Source organism: Dendrobates tinctorius, unplaced genomic scaffold, assembly GCF_039654945.1.
Source record: "Dendrobates tinctorius isolate UK_male_01 unplaced genomic scaffold, ASM3965494v1 ptg000086l, whole genome shotgun sequence".
NCBI classification, from domain to species: domain Eukaryota; kingdom Metazoa; phylum Chordata; class Amphibia; order Anura; family Dendrobatidae; genus Dendrobates; species Dendrobates tinctorius.
The window spans coordinates 8,988,392-9,013,029 of record NW_027361754.1 but is presented as its reverse complement, the minus strand read 5'-3'; the positions used below and the strand labels follow the sequence as shown (position 1 = coordinate 9,013,029).

The following is a 24,638-nucleotide window of genomic DNA, read 5'->3' as shown; positions in this document are numbered from 1 at the left end:
GGATTGGCGAAACGAAGCGGTTCTGGCACGGTAGACACGCAAGGCTGTCACTACATCCAGTTTGTGGAGCGACTTTTCAAGAGAGTGAGCAGACGCAGGACAAAACGAGGGAAGGACGATATCCTCGTTAATGTGGAACGGGGATACCACTTTTGGAAGGAAGGAGGGAACTGGCCTGAGAACGACCTTATCCTGGTGGAGGATTAGGTACGGGGAACGACAGGATAAAGCCGCCAACTCATGTAATGGCGATTAGGAAAGCCACCTTCCATGAGAGAAGGGACAGAGGAGAGCACCAAGAACGAGATTCAGATCCCACGCATCTATTGGAGAATGATGAGAAGCCACATGGGCGACTCCTTGGAGAAAAGTCTTCACCTGCGGTAAGGAGGCCAGATCCTTCTGAAAGAGAATCGCCAGAGCAGATAACTGGCCTTTGAGGGTACCGAGGGACAGCCCCGCATCCAAAGAGGACTGGAGGAAGCCAAGTATGGATGGAATGGAGAATGATAATGGAAAAACATCGTTATCGTCGCACCATCGGAAAAAAGCCTTCCAGTACCTATGGTAAATGCGGGAGGAGGCTGGCTTCCTAGCTCTGATCATGGTTTGAATGACCCGGCTGGAAAAACCTGATTCCCTCAGAATCGCGGCCTCAACGGCCATGCCGTTAAACTAAGAGACTGAGAATTCTGGTGGTAAAGGGGGCCTTGTGAGTGAAGATCTGGATGATCTGGAAGCCTCCAGGGGTCGTCCGCGAGCATATTCACCAACTCCGCATACCAAGGTCGTCGTGGCCAGTCTGGAGCCACCAGAATTACTGGGATGCCTTCTGACTTAATCTTCTTGACCACCCTTGGGATCAGGGCAAGGGGAGGAAACAGGTAAGGCAGTTGGAACTGGGACCAAGGAATTACCAGGGCGTCGCAACCGACAGCTAGAGGATCCCTTGACCTGGCTACAAAGTGAGGAACTTTGTTGTTCATCAGAGATGCCATGAGGTCGACGTCTGGGGTGCTCCAACGCTGGCATATCTGATTGAAGACCGTGGGGTGAAGGGACCATTCGCCTGACGCTAGACCCTGGCGACTTAGGAAGTCGGCTACCCAATTTTCCACCCCTGGAATGTGAACGGCGGAGATCGCCGGAACGTGACGCTCTGCCCAACGCAGTATCTTCGCCACCTCTGACATTACCTGCCTACTGTGAGTACCGCCCTGGTGGTTTATGTATGCCATGGCCGTGGCGTTGTCTGATTAAATGCGGACTGGATTGCCTACGAGGAGAGGCTGCCAACGGAGGAGAGCAAGAAAGATTGCTCCGATTTCCAGAAGGTTAATGGGAAGGAGAGTCTCCTGGGCGTTCCAGCGCCCTTGGGCCGTTTTCCGATGGAAAACCGCCCCCCATCCTAGGAGACTGGCATCGGTGGTGATGACTTGCCACTGAGGCAGAAGAAAGGACCTTCCCTGGAGAACTGACGCCGGCAATGTCCATCAAGTCAGCGATTGCCTTACTCTGAGTGGAAGGAGAATGGGACGGTCCAGAGAAACTGAGGTCTTGTCCCAGACTGAAAGGAGGAACAGCTGGAGAGGGCGAGTGTGAAATTGTGCGAAAGGCACTGCTTCCATGGAAGCTATCATCTTCCCGAGGACCCTCATGCAGGACCGAAGGGGAATGGGCCTTGAACGTTTTAGGGATCGGATTCCCTTGCAAAGGGCTGAACATTTGTCCCTTGGTAGAAACATCCGGGCATGGTTCGTGTCGAATTCCAAGCCTAGAAAGGTCAGATGCTGAGTAGGGTGCATGATAGACTTCTCTTTGTTGACTACCCATCCGAGGCGGTTGAGAGTATTCAGTGTTATCTGAAGACTCTGAAGACCGTATTGACGGGACGAGCCCTTGATCAAGAGGTCGTCCAGATAAGGGATGATGAGAATACCCCTGGAGCGAAGAATAGCCCTGACTGTTGCCATCACCTTCGTAAATACCCAGGGAGCGAAGCTAGGCCGAAGGGAAGGGCCGTGAACTGATAGTGGCTGTCCTGAATCGCAAAGCGGAGATATCGCTGATGTTGCAAACACACAGGGATGTGAAGATAAGCATCCTGTATGTCCACAGAACAGAGAAACTCCCCGGGTTCCATTGAGGCTTTCACCGAGCGCAGGGACTCCATCTTGAAGTGGAGGATCCTTATGTGGCGGTTGAGCAACTTGAGGTCCAAGATTGGACGAAGGGAGCCGTCTTTTTTGGGAACTACGAAAAGATTCGAGTAGAACCCTGAAAACCGTTCGTTTGAAGGAACAGGAACGACAACTCCGGCGGAAAGAAGGGAGGAAACAGCTTGAAGGAATCCTGGAATCTGGGACAGCTGTCTGGGGGATCGCGACAGGAAGAAGCGCCTGTTTGGGGTGGGAAGAAAATTCGATTTGGTATCTTGAAATGATGATTTCCCTGACCCAAGCGTCGTCAACAACAGACAGCCATGCGTCCATGAAAGAGGAAAGTCTGCCGCCCACCCTGGAAAAATTTCCAGGTGGGGTTGACCCGTCACTTTGAAGAAAATCTACCGGAACGGGAACCCGAGGACCTGGAGGGTTGGCCTCTTGATTTCCACGATGGTTTTCTGCGATCTCTGGAAACAGAGGACCGGTCCTGCTGGGATGATCCTTCTGCTGAAGGGAAGGGACGAAAGGACCTAAACGGCCGAGGAGCCTTTCTGTTGAAAAAGCGTCTAGGCCGAGACTGGGGAAGAGAGGTACTCTTACCCCCAGTGGCATCGGAGATTATCTGATCCAGCTTGGCGCCAAAGAATCTAGAGCCGTGAAATGCCAGGTTAGTGAGCGACTTCTTGGAGGTGGTGTCCGCACTCCAACACTTCAACCAAAGGATACGGCGTATAGCTACTATGTTGCTGTTAGCTCTTGCTACACACCCGGCCGCATCTAAGGAGGCGGCCAAAAGGTATTTACCCGCATAATTAATTTGGTCTGCCAGATCTGCCAACTCGTCCTGAGGGGCAGATGACAGGATGCCCCTGCGAAGAATTTTTGCCCAAGCTGAAATGACTTTTGCCACCCAGGCAGAAGCGAAAATAGGGCAGAGAGAGGCGCCAAATGCCTCAAAAATTGATTTAGCCAAAGATTCTATTTGTCTGTCGGTTGGATCTTTAAGGGATGCCCCGTCCGGAAGGGATAGAACCGTCATAGAGGATAGACGGGAAACTGGTGGGTCCACTTCAGGAGCTTTCGTCCATTTTGTAAGAAGGTCCGCATCGAATGGATACAGGACGTCTAAGTACCTGCGGCCTGAGAAGTGCTTCTCAGGGTGTTCCCAGTGTTGGGATAAAGTAGTCTCAAACTCTTTGTGATTAGGAAAGGTTCGGGAGGGAGGTTTTGCTCGTTTAAAGGGGACGGAGCCGTCCTGAAGAGGAGCTTTATCTTCCTTTATTTTGAGCGTTTTGAAAATGGCCGATATGAGACTATCGACCATGTCCTGAGTCTTAGACATGTTATCTGTGTCCGAGTCAGATCCCAATTGAGAGTCATTGTCTGACCTAAGGTAGTCTTCCGACGAGGGAGATGAGGAAAGCAGCCTGGGTGGAACGGACGGACCTTACGAACTGGAAGGCGAGCTAGAAATAACGCGCTTCCTAGAAATCCTACCCGGCTTGTCCTTGTGGAGGTCGCGGTCAGGTGCAGAGGTGGTTGGACCACAGGTTGCTGAAGATAGTTGAGGAAGCCGTTCTAAGACCTGGACCAGGGACTGAGATACTTTAGTTAGGTCAGAAACCAACTGAGACATTGCTACAGCCCACTCTGGAGGGGGTGCACTCATCCCGGGACTCGGGGTACTCCGGTGGGGCAGACATCACGGAAGGACAGCAGGACGGGCAGAATGGAGACAACTGACCTGACGCCCACTTTTTGCAGCGCGTGCAGGCGTAGTGGGTAGCGGTGGGTCTAGTGTAAGGAGCCCTTGCAGGGTTGCTGCGGGAGCTAAAATTAGGGGCTCAGAAAAAAATAAGAGCCTACCGTGACCAGCACCGCTATTTGATGCACAGCAGATGTGTCCCCCAAGCTGAGATCCCTGGCGTGTCTCACACTAGGAATCAGAGAGGCGCAGGACCTTAGATATGGGCGGAGCTGGGCGGCAGCGTTGCGCGACTGGCTGTGACATGCGGGCGCCAACAAAGCGCGTGCTCTGCAGTGGGCATGCACCGGAGCACAATGGAAAGTGAAACCAGCGCAGCGCCGGTTTCTGCTCCCGGAGCCCTTGATCCTGGCGCGATGAGCCCGTGACGCCGCGGTGGAGAGGGAGGTAAGGGAGAGAGGCACCGCTGCCTGCTGCTTCAGAGAAGGGCACCCGGCGTGTGGGCTGAGAGGCGCGCGGCTGCAGAGAGGCGCGCGGCTGCAGAAGAATGGGCGGGAAATTCAAAGGAGACTCTGCTACCAGCCTTGTAAGGAGTGAGCATGGGACTGATGGTAGTCTTTAGGCTGCTTACCTGACGTCCACATGCTTCCTGAAGAGGATGACCACAGGGGCCCGCGATGAGGGGGGGCCGCTGGGAATAAATGTCCTCTGCACCGCACTATGTCCGAATAGTGCAGAAGACGGTGCCAAACTTTTCTGCACGAAGGGGATAGTCACCGCCGGTGACCGCCGTCTTCCTCTCAGCCCTGTCCCGGGAAAGGGGTGAGGAGGGGAATTGGCTAGGACCCGCCACCTGAAGTCAGCCCGTAGCACCCGAGGGTGGTAGGGAAAGGGTCCTGCCTGCGGTCCTGAGAGTTGCGATGTTGTTAACACCACATTACTCGATCAGCCAGATGATATGGGAAAGCAGGGTGAACATGTACCCCTTTTCCCGATGTAGAATCTGGAAAATAAATGGGAAAAGATTAATACACACACACACACACACACACACACACACACACACACAAAACCTAAAGAGAATCGATAGATGTGGATCTGGGGAGATCCAGGTCCGCCTCCTACAGACACTAAGCACAAACTGAGGTACTTGGTGCCTGTCGGTGGGTGTATACTGCCGGGGAGGAGCTAATTTTCTTGTTTTTGCACAGTGTCAGCCTCCTAGCAGCAGCAGCATACACCCATGGTAATCTGTGTCCCCCAACGAAGCGATAAAGAAAACAAGCCCTCAAATGACTGTCGGTCAAAACATGAAACAATTATAGCTCTCAAAATATGGTGATGCAAAAATTCGTAAAATGTGTCTTTTACTGTGTGACAGCAGGCAAACAAAAACAATATAAATCTGGTAACGCTGTAATCACACCGACCTGAAGAATAGTTGCCTAATCAATTATGCCGCACAAGCAATGGCGTAAAATATTAATAAAACCAAATCTTCAACTGCTGATTTGTTCATTCTGACTCCCAAAGATCGCAGTAAGGCTCGGCACACATTTTTCCTGCGCTCACACTGGGCATTCCATGTAAGGCTAAGTGCACACGTACCGGAACTCTCGCGGAAATTACCGCGAGAATTCCGGAATTCCATTCCGCGGGAAAATCGCATTTTAAATTCCCGCGGAAAACTAGCATTTTGCAAGCGTATTTAGCGTGCAAAATGCTAGCGTTTTCCAAGCGATCTGTAGCATCGCTTGGAGAACTGATTGACAGGTTGGTCACACTCGTGTTTGACAAGTGTGACCAACTTTTTACTACTGAGGCCGCCTATGCAGCATCAGTAGTAAAAGATAAAATGTAAAAAAAAAATAAAAAATACTGTTATTCTTACCTTCCGACGTCCCGCGCAGCCGTTCCCAGTAATCCTTTGCGAAAATGCCCGCGATGACGTCCGTTCTCGCGGGATCGCGATGTCTCGCGGTAATTCGCGATGACGTCGCGCGAATGACCGCGAGACTTCGCGATCCCGCGAGAACGGACGTCATCGCGGGCATTTTCGCAAAGGACTACTGGGAACGAGAGCGTGGAGAGAGGCGGGAAGGCTGCGCGGGACGTCGGAGGGTGAGAATACAATATTTTTTATTTTTAAATTCTATTTTTTACAGGGATATGGTACCCAAAGCCCGGAGGACAGTCTCCTCTCCTCCGGACCGTGGGTACCATCCGCAAATGTTCTGCTTACTTTCCGCATGGTGTGCACAGCCAATGCGAGAAGTAAGCGGAACAATGCATTCCTATGGGTGCGGGACCGCCGCGATTCCGCAAATTAATGAGCATGCTGCGGTTTTTACCGCGAAGCGATTCCGCCGCGGTAAAAACCGCAGCATTAGCACAGCATTGCGGAATCCCATAGGAATGCATGGGATGCTTATTTTTTGCGTTTTCGCGGCAAAATCGCGCGGTTAAAACAGCCGCGGAAACGCGAAAAAAACGCCACGTGTGAACTCAGCCTAAATATCTTAAATAGGCAATTCAGATGGAACCCTCAGCAGAAGACTCCCTGTAATGAAGCAGATGGAGGCACTGTAGACGCCTTCTGGCCTGTGATTCGGCGGTGTCCACCTAAGAAAATTGGCACCGCGGAACACAGGCCTAGGGGAGCCCAAAGTAACTTTGCTGCCTCATTATAGTGAGTGGATCCCTCGAGCGTTTAATCTCTATCACGTCACTCGGATATTTAAAGGGACACCACGATGTAAGAGCTCAGCGTAGAGTGCCGGATAAATGTGATCCCAAACGTTGTGTAAAATGTTCCCAATAAAAGCTTCAACTCAATCCACAAAAAAGCAAGTCCCTACTCAGTTCTGTGGTCTGTTAACAGAAATATAGGGGGCTTCCACTTTACTAAAGGCTCAGGAAAAGCAAAATGGGTCCTTGCTGCTCAAAAGAAATTCAGCAATTTCTGCACTCCCAAATCCAAATGATCCCCCTTCCTTCTGAGCCCCAGTGTCGCTAAACCGCAGTTAGTGTCCACGTTTGGCATTTCTGTAGCAATGAGAGACCGCCTAATTTACGGGTGCATCAGCTGGGCACAATGTATGTACGGACACTACAGCGACCGTTTGCAATTTGCACTCAGCAACATTCATTGCTGATGGCTTCTGGTAAACACTCCATGGAGTCAAAATCATCACTACATCTGTAGATAAATTCCCAAAGAGGTATAATTTAAAAAATGGGATCACTTGAGGGGAAATTCTGCTCTTCTAGCACTTAGGGGCTCTGTATATGGAGTCTGCAAACTATTCTAGAAAATTCTGCGCTCCAGGATGCCTCCTTTATAACAATACTGCTTAGCGATTCAGTGAGACTCGGGAGGGACTGCCAAAAGCACGCCATCCCTCCCGAGTCACTCAGTATAGCTAAGTAGAACTGTATAGCCACATATGGAGTATGTCTACATTCAGCAGAAATTGTGCTGCCATTTTTACCGATTTCCCAGAGTGAAAGTGTAAATTTTGGGGTAAAAATGTAATTATTTATTGTCCAATGGTTTAAAATTCTGTGATCCACCTGTGGTGTCAATATTATCACTGCACACAGAGGTGTAGTTTGTAAAATGGGGTCTCTTATTGGGTGGGGGAGGGGTTCTTCTGTTCTGGCTCCCCAGGAGGTCTGCCAATGTGACATGGCACGTTCAAATCAGTCCAGCAAAATGTGAACTCCAATATGGCGTGTAATGGAAATATTTGTAGGCGATGTAGGACCAGCAGTAAATTAGTATCTGTTCTTAGGGTCCCGTTACACACTTCAATGTCCCAGTGATTCCACCAACGATCCGATGTGAATGGGATCGCTGGGACATAGTTAGCTGATCGCTGGTGAGCTGTCACATAAGCAGACTCACCAGCGTTCAGGACCAGCGAGCACGCTAGTATCCAGGGTAAACAGTGGGTAACTAAGCGCCGCACGGCGCTTAGTTACCCACTGTTTACCCTGGATACCAGCTCCCAGTGTCTGCTGTATGGCGCTGGGAGCTCGCTGATCGTTGGTCTCTCGCTGTCACACGTAGCGATGTGTGCTGCCCAGCAGGAGACCAACAATAGATTTATGGCCCAGACCATTAGGCAACAATTAACGATTAGCCAACTGATCGTTTCTACGTGTCACAAGCAACGATGTCGTTCCGACATCGCTGCAACGTCGAACTGGTGACGTTGCAACGATATCGTTCACAATATCGCTGCGTGTAACGGGGCCTTTAGGCTGCAGCTCTTCACAAAAGGTCATAATCTATGTTATATATCGCAAAGGTAGCTTTCCTGGCCTCAGGGTCTCAGACCCCAGGGGGCCTTCCTGAGAACACAGAATTGAAAACATTTCACACCTCTGATGCCTTGAATGGGACCTATTTGCAGCCTGGCAATTTCTATTTACTATGGGAAAGAAAAGCTAAAGGTATTGTCACACTTAGCGATGTACCAGCGATCCTGACCAGCGATATGACGCGGTCAGGATCGCTGGTACATCGCTAAGTGGTCGCTAGTGAGCTGCCAAACAGGCAGATCTCACCAGCGACATCGCTGGGGACGGGGGTCGCTACTTACCTGTCACACCAGGCGATTCTGCGTCCTCCCGACCGGCTCCACGCTCGTCTCTCCACAAGAAGCCCAGCAGGAAGCTGACGACGAGAGACAGTCCTGGATGTTCTCGCGCGATCAGCAGCGGGTTGTAGGTAAGTATCACACACAGCGATATCGCTAGCTATATCGCTATAACGTCACAAGTTATAGCGATATTGCTAGCGATATCGCTTAGTGTGACAGTACCTTTAGACAAGAACCTTTAGAAAAATAATGTATTCATTGAGAAAGTAGCCATGGTCTAGTCACAAACCAGGAATTAGAATACTCACATGAGCGGCTGGTCTAGAAATCTGATCTCCAGGCTGAGTCTATAACTTGGGCCATACACAAAGAAAATTGTACACAGATTGAGGGCAGACAAGCTGATGTGATCCATTTCATATCCCCCCCCCTCAGGGAACAGAATACCAAACTGCAAAGTTTAGATATATCTGTAAGTTTCTCCTTTTGATTTTATTATTTATAAAGCACCATTGGTTCCATGGTGTTGTACATGAGAAGGGGTTACATACAAATTACAGATATCACTTACAGTAAACAAACTAACAATCACAGACTGATACAGAGGGGACCCTGCCCTTGGCGGGCTTACATTCTACAGGATGGTGTTTTACATATTTGTATATTTGTATGTCACTGTTTACTTCCATATTTTTGTATCCTTTTATAGTAAGCACTGTACCTTTTCTATTAAAGCTTAAAACTTTAATAAGTTTGAACCTTGTATTCTCTAAAAGAATCCATAGCCTTAGAGTGTGTGCTCCTAGTGATTGGCAGACAGTAGTAGTGGTACTTCCGGGACTCATCACCCATGTGTTCGGTGAGTGGTGGCAGCGTGTGTGAAGCGGGGCAGCGCGGTCTGTGTCGGGGTGTAATTTATGCTCCCATTGCAGAATAGGACAGAGGTTGAATGCTGGACTGAGTAAGAGAAGATAGATTAACCCTTGCAAGCACAACCCCAAGTCACGTGCTGAGAAGCCGGTACGTGACATGGCACTTCTTCCCTTCTGAACTTTGCACCATGCCTCAAAAGTAGTTTTCGACCACATATGTTATTGGCATACTAAAGAGAAATAGCACAACACATTTTGGGGTCAATTTTCTCCTGCTGTCATTGTGACAATAAAAAAGTGTGGCTAAAATTACATTTTTTGAGGGAAAAAAAACTTTATTTTCACGCCTCTACATTCTAAACTTCTGTGAAGCAGCTGGAGGTTCACGGCGCTCGCAACACATCTAGATACCGTATATACTTGTGTATAAGCCGAGTTTTCAGCACATTTTTTGTGCTGAAAATGCCCCCCTTGGCTTATACACAAGTCACTGTCCCAGAAGCCGTGAAGTAGGGAGTGCGGCGAGTCACAGGAGGCAGAAACCGGAGGTTGCTATTGTGCCCGCTGCTAAAGAGAAATGAATATTCACTGCACTGGCAATGAATATTCATTTCTTTTATAAACGCCCACAGCCTCCGGCTTCCAGCTGCTGCACAAAAAAAAAAAACAAAAAAAAAAAAAACACAAACTCCTACTTACCTTCCCTGCTCACCCTCACAGCATCCTGTTCCAGCTTCCAACAGTTCCAGTGGCCAAGCGATTATGTGTCCCCGTTGAGTGGAGAGAGGTGAATATTAGGGTTGATCAAATAGCTTCAGATAAGTGCTTATCCAAATAGCTTTAGCGCTTCCCGAATAGCTGCATTAGAAATCTGGATACCTGGAGCGCTCCCGATAATCAGCTCTTCGGCGCCGCAGCTACATGCGTCGCAGCTGTGTGACTGTGCCTATTTGTTGGGTTAGCCGTGGCGCCGAACAGATGATTAGTAGGAGCGCACAAACAAGAAGTATTCAGCTCACCCCTCTTCACTCCTGATCACACCTCCAACGCACGGAAACACCCTGACCCGGGTGTATAGTGCATGCACAACATAAAGAAGGATTTTTCCAGCGTCTCCAGGAGATAAAATAATAATTGCTTTATTGAGAATATAAAATCTTCATACCATCAGGTAAAAACGACATAAAGAGGCGTATGGAGGGGAGCAATTTCCTACGCGTTCCACCCTGAAAGGGCTTAATCATGGAATGATGGAATCATGGAATTAGTAGGAGCGCTCCAGGTATCCAGGTCAACCCAGCTATTCGATCAACCCTAGTGAATATTCATTACCTTAATGAGCAGGGGCACGTGATCGCTCGGCCGCAGGCATTGCTGGAAGTCCGAACAGGATGCTGCGAGGGTGCGTAATGAAAGTAGAAGGTTTTTTTTATGCTTTTCTCACGGGGGGGGGGGGCATGTATTCAAGGATAGGGATGAGGAACCATGCATACAAGGTTAGGGATGAGGAGCAATGCAGACAAGGACAGAGATATGGAGCCATGCATACAAGGATAGGGATGGGGAGCCACGCCGGGGATGTGAATTGCTGAGATGGAGGAAAGGTTGGTCTCGGCCCAATGGAGGATGTGACTCACTTCGTGCATGGCCATCTTGCTCCGAGTACCTCCCTGGCGGTTGATATACGCTACAGCCGTGGGATTGTCCGATTGGATCCTGATGGGGTGACCTGCGAGATGGTGGAAACTCCGTAGAGCCAATCTGATCGCTGGAATCTCTAAGATGTTGATGGGGAGACGTGATTCTTTGGTTGACCAACGACCCTGTGCCGTGTGCTGACGAAAGACCGCACCCCAGCCGCGAAGACTTGCGTCGGTTGTTACTATCAACCATCTTACTGGGAGAAAAGATCTTCCTTGATTCAGGGAGGACTTCAGAGTCCACCACTTGAGGGCTTGCCTGACCTGCATGGACAGAAGGATCCGACGGTCCAGGGAGAACGGGTTCTTGTCCCAAGATGACAGCAACTGGTGTTGTAAGGGACGCAGATGGAAATGTGCAAACGGAACTGCTTCCATGGCAGCTACCATTTTTCCAAGAACTCTCATGCTGAAACGAATGGAGTGAGAGGCTGGACGGGAAAGAGTTCGCACTGCCTGTTGTAAAGCTTGCGTCTTTTCTGGAGGGAGAATGACCAACCCGCGGGAAGTGTCCAAGATCATTCCTAAAAAGGAGATTTGCTGAGCCGGTTTTGGAGAAGACTTTTCGAAGTTTATCTTCCACCCCAGGCGTGAAAGTGTATTTACTGTGATCTCCACAGATTCTTCGCAGGCTGAAAGGGACGGACCCTTGATGAGCAGGTTGTCCAGATAAGGTAACACCCCCCACTCCCCAAGAGTGGAGAATGGCCATGACAGCCGCCATGACCTTGGTAAAGACCCTGGGGGCAGTGGCGAGTCCGAAGGGCAAGGCCATGAACTGGAAGTGTTCCTTGTGAATTGCAAAGCGCAGGAACTGCTGGTGAGACGGGCAGATCGGGATGTGAAGGTAAGCGTCCTTGATGTCGATGGATGCTAGGAAATCTTTCTCCATGAAAGCGACCACTGACCGGAGAGATTCCATTCGGAATTGCCGAACCGTGACAAACTGATTTAACAGTTTGAGATCCAGAAAGGGACGCATCGAGCAGTCTTTCTTTGGAACCACAAAAAGGTTTGAATAAAATCCTCTGAACCTTTGGTGATGAGGGACTGGATTGATGACGCCGTCCCTTAAGAGAGCTTGAACAGCCAGAAGAAAGGCTCTTGTCTTTCCTTTGGGTGGAGAGGAAAAACGAGTTGGAGAAGAATATTCTATCTTGTATCCGGAGGACACTAGCTCCCAGACCCACTTGTCGTGGACGACCGCGAGCCAGGTTTGGCTGAAGGAAAGTAGACGGCCGCCTACTTTGTCGGTGTCCGCCGGATACCGCAGCAAGTCATTGGGTAGATCTGAGACCTGGCTCCTTTGGAACCAGAAGCCCCAGGTCTGGGTTTCCACGGACAGTTAGGTCTGTACGAGACCTGGGAGCCTCTGTCCCCGCGCGAAGATGGACCTGATCCGGAAGAGAAGGTAGAGGAGGACCAAACGGAGTTGTTGCGAAAGGAACGAAAGCGCGCCGGCTGTTGGTTGTGAAACGGCCGAGCAGCTTTTTGTTGAGGGAGAAATTTACTCTTCCCCCCCGGTAGCATCAGAAATGAGTTGATCTAGTTTCTCTCCAAAAAGGCGACCTGTCTGAAACGGGAGAGAAGTCAAGGATCTTTTGGATGCGGCATCCGCCTGCCAGTAGCGGAGCCATAGGGCTCTTCTAATGGAGACCGCATTAGCGGCAGTTTGAGTTGGCGGCGTCAAAAGAGGCGCCCACTACGAAGTCCGCTGTGTGAATTATCTGCCTGGCGACGCGATTGCTTCCGGAGGAAGATTGGTGTCCTGGAAGGAGGTAATCAAGACCTCTGTCCAAGTGGCCATTGCTTTTGTGACCCAAATTGCTGCGAAAGATGGAAAAAGCGCTGCTCCTGAAGCTTCAAAAACTGAACGGGCAAGGTAGTCAATCCTATCGGAGGGATTTTTGATCGAGGACCCCTTGGACACAGACAGAAGTGTCTTTGAAGCCAGGCGCGATACAGGCGGGTCCACCGGAGGGGACTGTAATCAATCTTTCATTAGGTCTGGGTCAAAGGGGTATTTAGCCTGAATAGTCTTGTGCCCTGTGAATCGCTTATGCGGACGATCTCTATGTTGCTGAACCACATCCTTAAAATCCGGATGGCTGGTAAATAACCTACGCATGCGCTTGGTTTTCTTAAGAAAAATAGGATGTGTTGGAGCGGGAACATTATCCTCATCCAACTTCAGGATTTTGTTAACTGATTCTATAAGAGAATCAAGAGACTCTTGATCAGATGGAGGATTCTGAGGGGCTGACGTGTCAGAATCAAAATCGGAGTCGTGCTCGCTGAGAACTCCAGGAGAGGGAGAGCGAGAGACAGGAGCTGCAGAAGCGCGAACAGGGCTAGGGGAAGCGTTATGGGTCCGATTTCTAGAGCCCCGACCATCCCTTGACACGAGAACAGCCCCTGCTGGCGGACGGTTCCCTTTCAACGTCAGAGCTTTCCTCGGGGGGGCAAGGACGCCTTCTGGTTTAAAGAGCCCTCCCGAAAGGAGAATATAGCCTTGGTCAGAGACTCTACCGATCTTGACAGGGACGCAGCCCACTCAGGGGTACTAGACGCAGGAGACCCGTCGGCACCGGCAGCAGGGTGCGATTGGGCGAAGGCCGGGTCGCAGTCAGTGCAGAACGGATTAGTCTGTGCACTAGGTAAGCCAGCCTTGCAAGAGGTACACACAGTAAAAAAACGCAGTGTGCTTTTTAGCAACCCGCTTCGCTTCCTTAGATTGAGACATAGCGCTCCTGAAATGGTTAACGGCAGAGTCTGCTGCAGCTGCAGGGAACGTGCCGGGAAGGGGTTAAGCTTTGATCTGGGATAGATGCAGCTTACCTGGTCCTATCTTGTGTCCCCCGGGAGGAATGGCGGTGGCCCTGCGGTGACACCCGGTATCCGGCTGCTCACCTCACAGCTTGCTGAGGAAGAAGGATATGGCCCCCGAGATTAGGAGCGTGCGTCTCGTGCAGGCTGAGAGGCGCGGCGCCAATAGCGCGGGCGGCGCTATTCAAATTGAGGCCTAGTAGGCCTGAAAAGCTGGGGCCTGGATTTTTAACCTACCCGAGGTAGGCACCGGTGGGCAGGCTGGGGCGGCGCCAGTGGGCAGCGCCATTTAAATTGCGGCCTAGCAGGCCAGGAAGCCGGGGACTAAATTTTTCGCGCTACCCGCGGGGGGGTGCGACGGTGAGGGCCACGATGGACGCTGAGAAGGTGCACCGCCGCTGACTACATCAGCGCTACCCCCGGGGGACAGGACCCGACCCCATACCTCCACTCCAGCGATCAGCGCTGTTCGGTTCTCTATGCAGGCTCTCATCCTCCAGGATGAAGCAGAGCTGGAGGAGTTCTTAAAGGGGCCACGTGCTCAATCGACCCTCCCTATGATAGGGGGATGGAGAGCTATGGGGCTGATTCAGGGCGTATGTCGGTATCCAGCTGCTCTGTCCTGCTCCGGACGGGAACTTCCATCATCGCCAAAGGTAGAGGAATCAGCCCCAAAAACGTTGCAGGAAAGGGGAAAGGTACGTGAAGGGTTACTCCATGTGCTTGCCCTTTGTTGGTTCGGGGGAGAGGGCCGTAGAAAGGAACCGTCGCCCCCTTCACTCCGTTAATTAAAAAATAAAAATTTACAGAAAAATTCAAAATTACAATAAAAACGGTGGGGTCTGAAACCAGACCCAAGTGCCTCCTACAGACAATAAGCAAGAACTGGAGATATCTCATCCAGCTGCGGGGTGTATACTGCAGGGGAGGAGTTAACTTTTTTTCTTTCTGAATACTTAGTGTCCTCCTAGTGGCAGCAGCATAACACCCACTGTCTCTGTGTCCCCCAATGAGGCGTAGAAGAAATGATATTTATTAACCATTTTGTGGGATATGACTGATTTTAAGGCAGAAAAAATTGAAGTTTGAAAATTGCGAAATGTGTCAAATTTCAATTTTTAACAAATACAGTAAACACAAGTCATATCGAAGAAATGTTGCCACTATCATGAAGCACAACATGTCCCAAAAAAAAAAAATCTCAGAATCAGAAGAATCCATTGAAGATATACGCTCAAAGTGACAGTGGTCAGAGTTGTAAAAATAGGCCTGGACATTTTTGTGCAAACAGACTTGAGGTTTTAAAAAAAAAAAAAAGAAAAAAATTTCAATATTTCTGACAAATTATTGTAAATGCAGTGATGACGAATGGTAAACATTTTTTCACATCCCTGAAAACATGCTTTTATGGCCGGGGTCAGACTTGCGAGAAACTCGCATGAGTCTCGCACGTCAATAGCTGGCCCTGCCGCCGGCAGTCGGATCCGAGTGTGCGGCTGCATGTATTTCTATGCAGCTGAATTCTCCGGTCCCGAGTGCCAGCGACAGTGCCAGGTATTGACGTGCGAGACTCGTCAGAGTTTCTTGCAAGTCTGACCCCAGGCCTAACAATGTGTTCGCCTCATTTCTAGGAGGAGTTGTCCAAATCTGCTTTATTTACATAAAACAGGACAAGCCCTTTTTTCTTACATATAGTGCCACATAATTAATCTTGGCACAAAAGAATCAATGAATACAAAACAGCTTAGTCAGGCCTAAGCCGACAGTGCGCCAGCGATGATAATAATCTATTTATATAGCGCCAACATATTCCGCAGCGCTTTACAGTTTAACAGTTTCAAAACACAAGTCATGAGTAACAACGTTAACAATACAATACAGCGATCTGCAGGACTCGTATGAAGTAGCTCCGGGATATTAGAGCTGCATTCTCTGAATAGCAGGAGGATTTACAAGAGTTGTATAAAACCAGATTGATGGCCTATTTATAAACTTAATGCGGTATCTGCGTCGTGCATACACATGGCCGGGACACTAAGCAGCAGTGTGACCGCTCATCACGGTTAACTAATATGTAATGGAGCAGTGCCAAAAGCCGGAGACAGGACTCGTCAGCGGAGGTTTGGAGATGGAGGATGCCATGTGGATTTTAAAGGGAAAGCGCCCGTCATTAGTTCGTCCTCTTTGTAGGAGGATTCAGGCAGAACAACGGGACAGTGTGAACAGGGATTTAGATGGTGCTCGGTGCACACAGACGTCTTTTTATCAGTAAATCGATCACCCCAATTTAGTTCGCATTGTGAATTTTTATTTAGGTTTTCTTACCTAGTAATACAATTTTTCTCAACTTGTAATATGCAGCAACCTAAGGAGACAAGGACTGATTCAGACCTGTGCTAGGATAGCTGATCACTATCAAGTCGGTGGCGGTCCAGCTCCCACAGCAGCTGGATGTAAACAGGAACGGCTGGAACACAACAGCACCGCTCAATGTATAGTGGCCATTCTCTGTATTCCACCTCAGACCACATGTTCTTCAATAAGAGATGAGCCCCTGAGAACAGCCACAACACTGTGTACGAGCTGCGGTGTCCCGAATCAATACACTGTACATCTGGCGGCGGTGCCACTTGCTAACAGTTGATCGGTAGAGGCCGGCTGCCCTGATATTGCTCACCTGTCGCCAGTTCTGGAAACCCTTTTAATGTTGATTGGAAAAAAAAACAACGTGACTGACATAAGGAAGCAATCTGGCTACTCTGAGCCAGCGACCAGGATCAGGTACTGAGGCTTAGGGTATGTGCACACGCTGCGGATTCACCTGCGGGTTTTTTCCCGCGGAAACGCAGGTAAAACCGCAGGTAAAGTGACCTGCGGTTTTGCTGCGGTTTGGCCTGCGGTTTTGCCCTGCGGTTTCACACCTCTACTATGTTAAAGGTGTGAAACCGCAGCAGAATCCGCAGAAACAATTGACATGCTGCGGAAAAAAAAACGCAGCTTTTCCGCAGGTAAAAAACCGCAGCATGAGCACTGCGGTTTTGAAAACCCATAGGCTAACATGGTGAAGTACCATGTCTGCGGAACTGCTGCAGTTCTGCAGGGCCAAAACCGCAGCAGAACCGCAGCAAAACCGCAGCGTGTGCACATAGCCTTAACACACCACGTATCCAGCATCACTCATGGGAGCATCTGGAAACTCTCCTGACCAAGCACTATCAGACACGTGAAAAGGAAAAAAAAAAAAAAAGGAAGTGTCTGAACATCTGACCAAACCTGTGTTTCTGCTTCCACAGCTGTTTACATCCTAGAGAGCAGCCAGAGATGGTGCATTACCCTACAGCCACCCCCACCGGGACACAATGTTCTGTTTACACTGCTCACAGGAACATCCATTTTTAAACCTGCTCCTCCTCTAGGAACAGGATCACATCAATAGCAGCGGTTCGGGGGACACGCAAGATAGCGGTGTTGGGGGGGGGGGGGGGGGGGTGCAACAGGTACCCATGTTAAAAAAAAAATTGACGTTAAGAAAACTGCATCCACATATAATGCAAAAATAAGTGAATTTTTTTTTTGTTTCCAATGCATAAGGGAAAAAAGGCAAGATCCAGGTGCATCATGTGCATACTTTTCTGCAGATTCACGGAGTGAATTATCCACCACATCTGGACTTATGGCTGATTGTCCGCTATGATGTAACCCCAGCAGGATACTTGTATTCTACACCTCTGCACCAGGTCATCCTAAGCACAGATATCTGATAGAGGCAGATCCAACACATCTGGGGATTGGAGCCCCGTCTGATGACACTCAGTGAAAAGGTAGCCACATTTCGCCAGCTATTTAGAGCTCAATTCATGGCCGCACGAGACAGGACCCCTTTATTAGTCTCCAGCCAGGTGGACGGATTATAAATCCCAACTGAACATTGCAATATGAGTTGGTGCCGTCCATCCCACCCCCCATGTATTCAGGACACCGCTATTTACAATGCAGAGTCAGTTCTGCAGAATCAAATAGGTTATTGTAGAGATGTTTTGCAATAACATTACGGAGGGGAATTTTTAGCTCCAACCAGAATGATATCAGTAGCTGCAAAAGACCTCACCAATTCAATGTAATTAAATTGCAAACTAAAAAAAGCAATTATTTTTCTACTATTTTCCCTCCAGAGGGTCATACAGAGGACCATGCGATTCACAGAAATGCAGCAAGATGCAGACGTGTTATACACAATCTCCGCACCGTTGTAGTCTCCGCCGCAGTACCTGATGCTCCTATGGGTGAGGTAGCTGGGGTTATCCCCTGAACATTTAGGCCAAGCTGGTGGGACACACTGGGAACGGGTCCTGCTACTGGTGGTCCAGGTGGGTTCTCTCTTTGTGGAGATGTAAGAGGAGTCGTGGGCTGCGAAGAAGGCCCACCAGCAAGCCGAGCCAGGCGCCTTCGTCTAATCTGTAAATGTGAAAAGAAACATGGAGTAATGTACAAATGCTGAAGAGATCTCCGGTACTGACAGAAGCTGTAGGGTGGGTTTCTGTGGTATACATGGCCCCAATAACAGACCACCTCCCATAAGCAAGTATATACACAATACATATAAGTCCTGACAGGCCCCCTATAACTCCTCCTGGAAAAGCTTTCATTTTTATGAAGTTCTGTGCTGCACATGCACCAGAGCTGTAGGCACCAGGTACGTACAAATTACGGGACCAATAGCCTGCAATACTAGCGCTCATTACAGCTCAATAACTCCATGTGCATACAGACCATTTTGTGCAGGAACAAGTCTTAATTTCATGGCCCTTATACGATACCTAAATACGTCAGTCTCCAGTCTTCATTTTTGGCGCATACATACATAATAGCTAATGCATTTCACACGATAATAAAGGAACACTGTTTCCAAGCACAAAAATCAAGGTCCGCAGCGGAGTTGGGTACGATGCAATACTGGAAGAGGAAGCAACAAACCGCTTCTATACAGCTGTCCTCCTGCACCCTTAAGGGAAAATGTCAGGATGATTTTACTACTGAAACTAGTGCTATGGCTGTTACGGTCCTAGTACAGACACTAAGTAGTACTGTGATGTGCCAATGCTGAGAAATCTCACTTTAAAGCAACATGCAAATTAACCTGGAGGTAAATTAGGGCATGCCACTACACTAAGTGCATAAACACACCCACAAAGCACTTTCAGGCTAATTTGCATGTAGCTTCGACGTTCGATTTCTCAATAATGTCACATCGGATTATTAGAAGAGAGGTTTTTTTACTTCATAATTCATCATCAAATAAAAAGACAATAGTTACACAGCTTCATGTGCTTAGGCACTAGCATCATGGCTTCGGTGCCATTGCGGAATTAAAAAGGGGGGGCAGTTATTCCTCCTGAGGCAACAAGCAGAACATGCTATTTTTACAGTCAAAAGGAACCAGAAACATGGACAAATTAGCAAAAACACCAGTGTGCATAGAACTAAAAATGTTCAACACAAGAGTGTCTATGCCTACTGATTTTGAGAGAATTTGCAAAAAGGGGCACGTCAACCAGACGATTAATTTTGGATATATATCGGATACTAAATTGTCCTCAAGAGGGCCAAACAACTTTAACACCCTGACATGAGTAGATGGGAATCTATCATAGGGAGAAGAATATTACCCCTGGGTTGGCAGACCATATGGGAAAAAGTTTCCAAGTCATCTATTAGCACTCTCTACAAGGAAATTCAGTATAAAAATTAATGTTCTGGTATCATACCTCTGATTTCCTCCACAGGTTGAACCCCTAAACTCAAATTTGTGCTGTCGTTGTGGGTCTGAGGTAGGCACTCAATACCACATTTTATGGTCTTGTCCCAAGATTGTGGGTTTTTGGGATTATTATTATAGAGCCATTTATTCCATGACGCTTTACATGTGAAAAGGGGTATACATGATAAAAACGAGAAAAGTAATCTTAACATAAGTCACGACTGGTACAGGAGATAGGATTCTGCCAGCGAGAGCTCACAATCTACAAGGGATGAAGTAAGAATCTTGATAAATAGGGTTCTCTATGTAGAAGAGGGGATTGACTCGGCTATCTATTTGCCTAACGATCCTCCTAAAGGGATGGGGAAAAATTCAGCCAGATTGTTACTTCATATTCTTACTGCAGCTAGGTGTACGATTGCCCTTAACCAGAAGCAGTCTTCCCCTCCATCTCAGCAGCACTTATTGAATAGAAACAGCTGACATTCACAGGATTGAGTATATGATGGCTTTGATGGGAGCGAGAGTGGACAGTTTCGAATGTTTGGACCCCTTGGGATTACTACTGGGCTCAGAGAAATGGTTAAGGTTTATCCTGCCTCTTATCTTTTGGAACCTGCACTTTTCCCAATTCTTTACCCTTGTTGTGTACATCTTGTCTTGTGTTTTTGTGGGACTCATTCATTATTATTATTATTGTTGTTGTTTCACTCATTTAATTCTATAATGTGAATTTCAGTACATTGTATACTGGAGGTAGCTAACGGTGTCACTAGAAGTTTATGTTTATAGGATTGTCAGTTTTTCTGAACATAATGCTTGATTTTACTATGTGGCGCTCCAGTGCTAGAGGATGTATTAGAATATATTTGTATAACATTTCTTCACACCGGAGGCTTTCCTTGTTTAATTTGATTACTTTTTCTATCAAGATACTGACTTTCAATGTTTGTTCAGACTTGTGTCTAATTGTTAAACTAAAAATTCTCTCAATAAAAATTTACAGTTTTAAAAAAAAAAGTTCAACACCAGCACACAATCATGCAAAAAAATATATATGGTACATATATAATCATCGTAATCTGTGCAAGATGATGGCATTAGTGTTTTTTATAATCCTTATAGCTTTGCAGGCATTGTATAGTATCTGGTTACCGTTCTGCAGTGCAGAAGAAATGTGGAGACTTAATGAGTTAAAATACAAGGGGCTAATAGATTTGGGAATAAACCCACTGCCATACGGGATCACAAAGGTGTTCTCTACTGTGCTGTCCTCGAGACTGGTGAACGGGGCCGCATATAGCCGGCAGCGTGACTGCCCCGCATTGCTCAAGACTTGGATCCCAGATATTATTTCAGTCCTGTGGAAAGCATGTGACAGCGGATGCAAAGAATCACGCCATGTGTCACAGTGAACGCTGCATTCTGGGAGAGGGAATGCAAGTCACAGCGAAAAAGCAAGCGACAAAGGTTTCTTCAGGTCACCTTTATACACGGGATTTGTGCACCTCTTTTCTGCTCCTCTATTTCATCAGGGATAAATATGGGTCTATTGTTCGTTAGCGGACTGTTCATACATGTAGGGCGTTTGCTGCAGATTTTTACTAGGCCATGTGGACTTTCAAATTGGCATCAGGTCAATTCTTTTTGAGGAAATCCTTGCAACGCAACAATGCATATGTAACAATGATGCAGCTAATCACTAGCTGCAGCGTTCCGGCGACTGATGGAAAAGTGACATCACAGCTTCCTGTTTCTGCACAGACCACAAAGCGATCTGAGATGGATCAAGGCAGGTAACTGTCGGAGGCTGAATATATATATATATATATATATATATATATATATATATATATATATATATATATATATATATATATTTTAGCTGAAGAGCCCGGCGCTGCCCGGGCATAGTAACTAACTGTGGTTAGTTATAACAAATTATAATTATCCTCCATCCCATAGTCCCATGCCCATATACCCATCATACATATCCACCATCCCATAGTCCCATGCCCATATACCCATCATACATATTCTTCATCCCATAGTCCCATGCCCATATACCCATCATACATATCCTCCATCCCATAGTCCCATGCCCATATACCCATCATACATATCCACCATCCCATAGTCCCATGCCCATATACCCATCATACATATTCTTCATCCCATAGTCCCATGCCCATATACCCATCATACATATCCTCCATCCCATAGTCCCATGCCCATATACCCATCATACATATTCTTCATCTCATAGTCCCATGCCCATATACCCATCATACATATCCTCCATCCCATAGTCCCGTGCCTATATACCCATCATACATATACTCCATCCCATAGTCCTGTGCCCATATACCCATCATACATATCCGCCATCCCATAGTCCCGTGCCCAAATACCCGTCATACATATCCTCCATCCTATAGTCCAGTGACCATATACCCATCACACTTCCTCCATCCCATAGTCCCATGACCATATACATATCCGCCATCCCATAGTCCCGTGCCCATATACCCATCAAACATATCCTCCATCCCATAGTCCAATGCCCATATACATATCCGCCATCCCATAGTCCCGTGCCCATATACCCGTCATACATATCCTCCATCCTATAGTCCAGTGACCATATACCCATCACACATCCTCCATCCCATAGTCCCGTGCCCATATACATATCCGCCATCCCATAGTCCCGTGCCCTTATACCTGTCATACATATCCTCCATCCCATAGTCCACTGCAAAAATATACCCATCACACATCCTCCATCCCATAGTCCCGTTCCCATATACCCATCATACATATCCTCCATCCCATAGTCCGGTGCCCATATACTCACACACATCCTCCAATCCATAGTCAACCATTATGACATCATAATGAGCGGCGGCGGGGCTTGCAACCTTTTATGACATCAGCGTCGCCACGGCAACCATTGTGACATCATAATGAGGGGCGGGGCTTGACACGCACACACTGCTTCCCCAGTATGCAAATAGGGGCATTGTGACATCATAATGAGGGGCGGGGCTTGACGCGCACACACTTTTCCCCCCAGTATGTAGATAGGGGCAAAATTGTTTGGTGAATTGGAACGTGCGGGGTTAAAATTTCGCCTCACAACATAGCTTAGGACGCTCTCGGGGTCCAGACGTGTGACTGTGCCAAATTTTGTGGCTGTAGCTGCGACGGTGCGGATGCCTATCCCGGACATACACACACACACATACATACACACTTTGAGCTTTATATATTAGATATATATATATAATATATAAAGCTCAAAGTGTGTGTGTGTGTGTGTGTGTGTGTGTGTGTGTGTATGTGTATGTGTGTATGTCTGGGAAAGGCATCCGCACCGTCGCAGCTACAGCCACAAAATTAGGCACAGTCACACTTCTGGACCCCGAGAGCGTCCTAAGCTATGTTGTGAGGCGAAATTTTAACCCTGCACGTTCCAATTCACCAAACAATTTTGCCCCTATCTACATACTGGGGGGAAAAGTGTGTGCGCGTCAAGCCCCGCCCCTCATGTCGTCACAATGCCCCTATTTGCATACTGGGGAAGCAGTGTGTGCGTGTCAAGCCCCGCCCCTCATGATGTCACAATGGTTGCCATGGCGACGCTGATGTCATCAAAGGTTGCAAGCCCCGCCGCCGCTCATTATGATGTCATAATGGTTGACTATGGATTGGAGGATGTGTGATGGGTATATGGGCACTGGACTATGGGATGGAGGATATGTACGACGGGTATATGGGCACGGAACTATGAGATGGCGGATATGTATGATGGGTATATGGGCACGGGACTATTGGATGGAGAATATGTAAGATGGGTATATGGGCATGGGACTATGAGATGAAGGATGTGTGATTGGTATATGGGCACTCGACTATGGGATGGCGAATATGTATGATGGGTATATGGGCATGGGACTATGGGATGGAGAATATGTATGATGGATATATGGGCATGGGACTATGGGATGGAGGATGTGTGATGGGTATATGGGCACTCGACTATGGGATGGAGGATATGTATGATGGGTATATGGGCATGGGACTATGAGATGAAGGATGTGTGATGGGTATATGGGCACTTAACTATGGGATGGCGAACATGTATGATGGGTATATGGGCACGGGCCTATGGGATCGTGGATATGTATGATGGGTATATGGGCACGGGACTATGGGATGGAGGATGTGTGATGGGTATATGGGCACTGGACTATAGGATGGAGGATATGTATGACGGGTATATGGGCACGGAACTATGGGATGGCGGATATGTATGATGGGTATATGGGCACGGGACTATGGGATGGAGGATGTGTGATGGGTATATTGGCATGGGACTATGGGATGAAGGATAGGTATGACGGGTATATGGGCACGGGACTATGGGATGGAGGATGTATGATGGATATATTGGCATGGGACTATGGGATTGAGGATATGTACAGTGCCTACAAGTAGTATTCAACCCCCTGCAGATTTAGCAGGTTTGATAAGATGCAAATAAGTTAGAGCCTTCAAACTTCACACAAGAGCAGGATTTATTAACAGATGCATAAATCTTACAAACCAAAAAGTTATGTTGCTCAGTTAAATTTTAATAAATTTTAAACATACAAGTGTGGGTCAATTATTATTCAACCCCTAGGTTTAATATTTTGTGGAATAACCCTTGTTTGCAATTACAGCTAATAATCGTCTTTTATAAGACCTGATCAGGCCGGCACACGTCTCTGGAGTTATCTTGGCCCACTCCTCCATGCAGATCTTCTCCAAGTTATCTAGGTTCTTTGGGTGTCTCATGTGGACTTTAATCTTGAGCTCCTTCCACAAGTTTTCAATTGGGTTAAGGTCAGGAGACTGACTAGGCCACTCCAACACCTTGATTTTTAGCCTCTTGAACCAGGCCTTGGTTTTCTTGGCTGTGTGCTTTGGGTCACTGTCTTGTTCGAAGATGAAATGACGA

General features: G+C 47.9%; 1 protein-coding gene across 2 annotated transcripts in view; it reads right to left on the bottom strand.

Annotated features, from left to right (window-relative positions):
• UBE4B (ubiquitination factor E4B) overlaps positions 1-24,638 on the bottom strand; it is a 123,574-nt gene that overhangs the window by 84,398 nt on the left and 14,538 nt on the right. For both annotated transcript variants that reach the window (XM_073585015.1, XM_073585014.1), the window contains exon 2: positions 18,144-18,330. In XM_073585015.1, the coding sequence (XP_073441116.1) occupies positions 18,144-18,330 (187 nt within the window). The remainder of the gene's footprint in view (positions 1-18,143; positions 18,331-24,638) is intronic.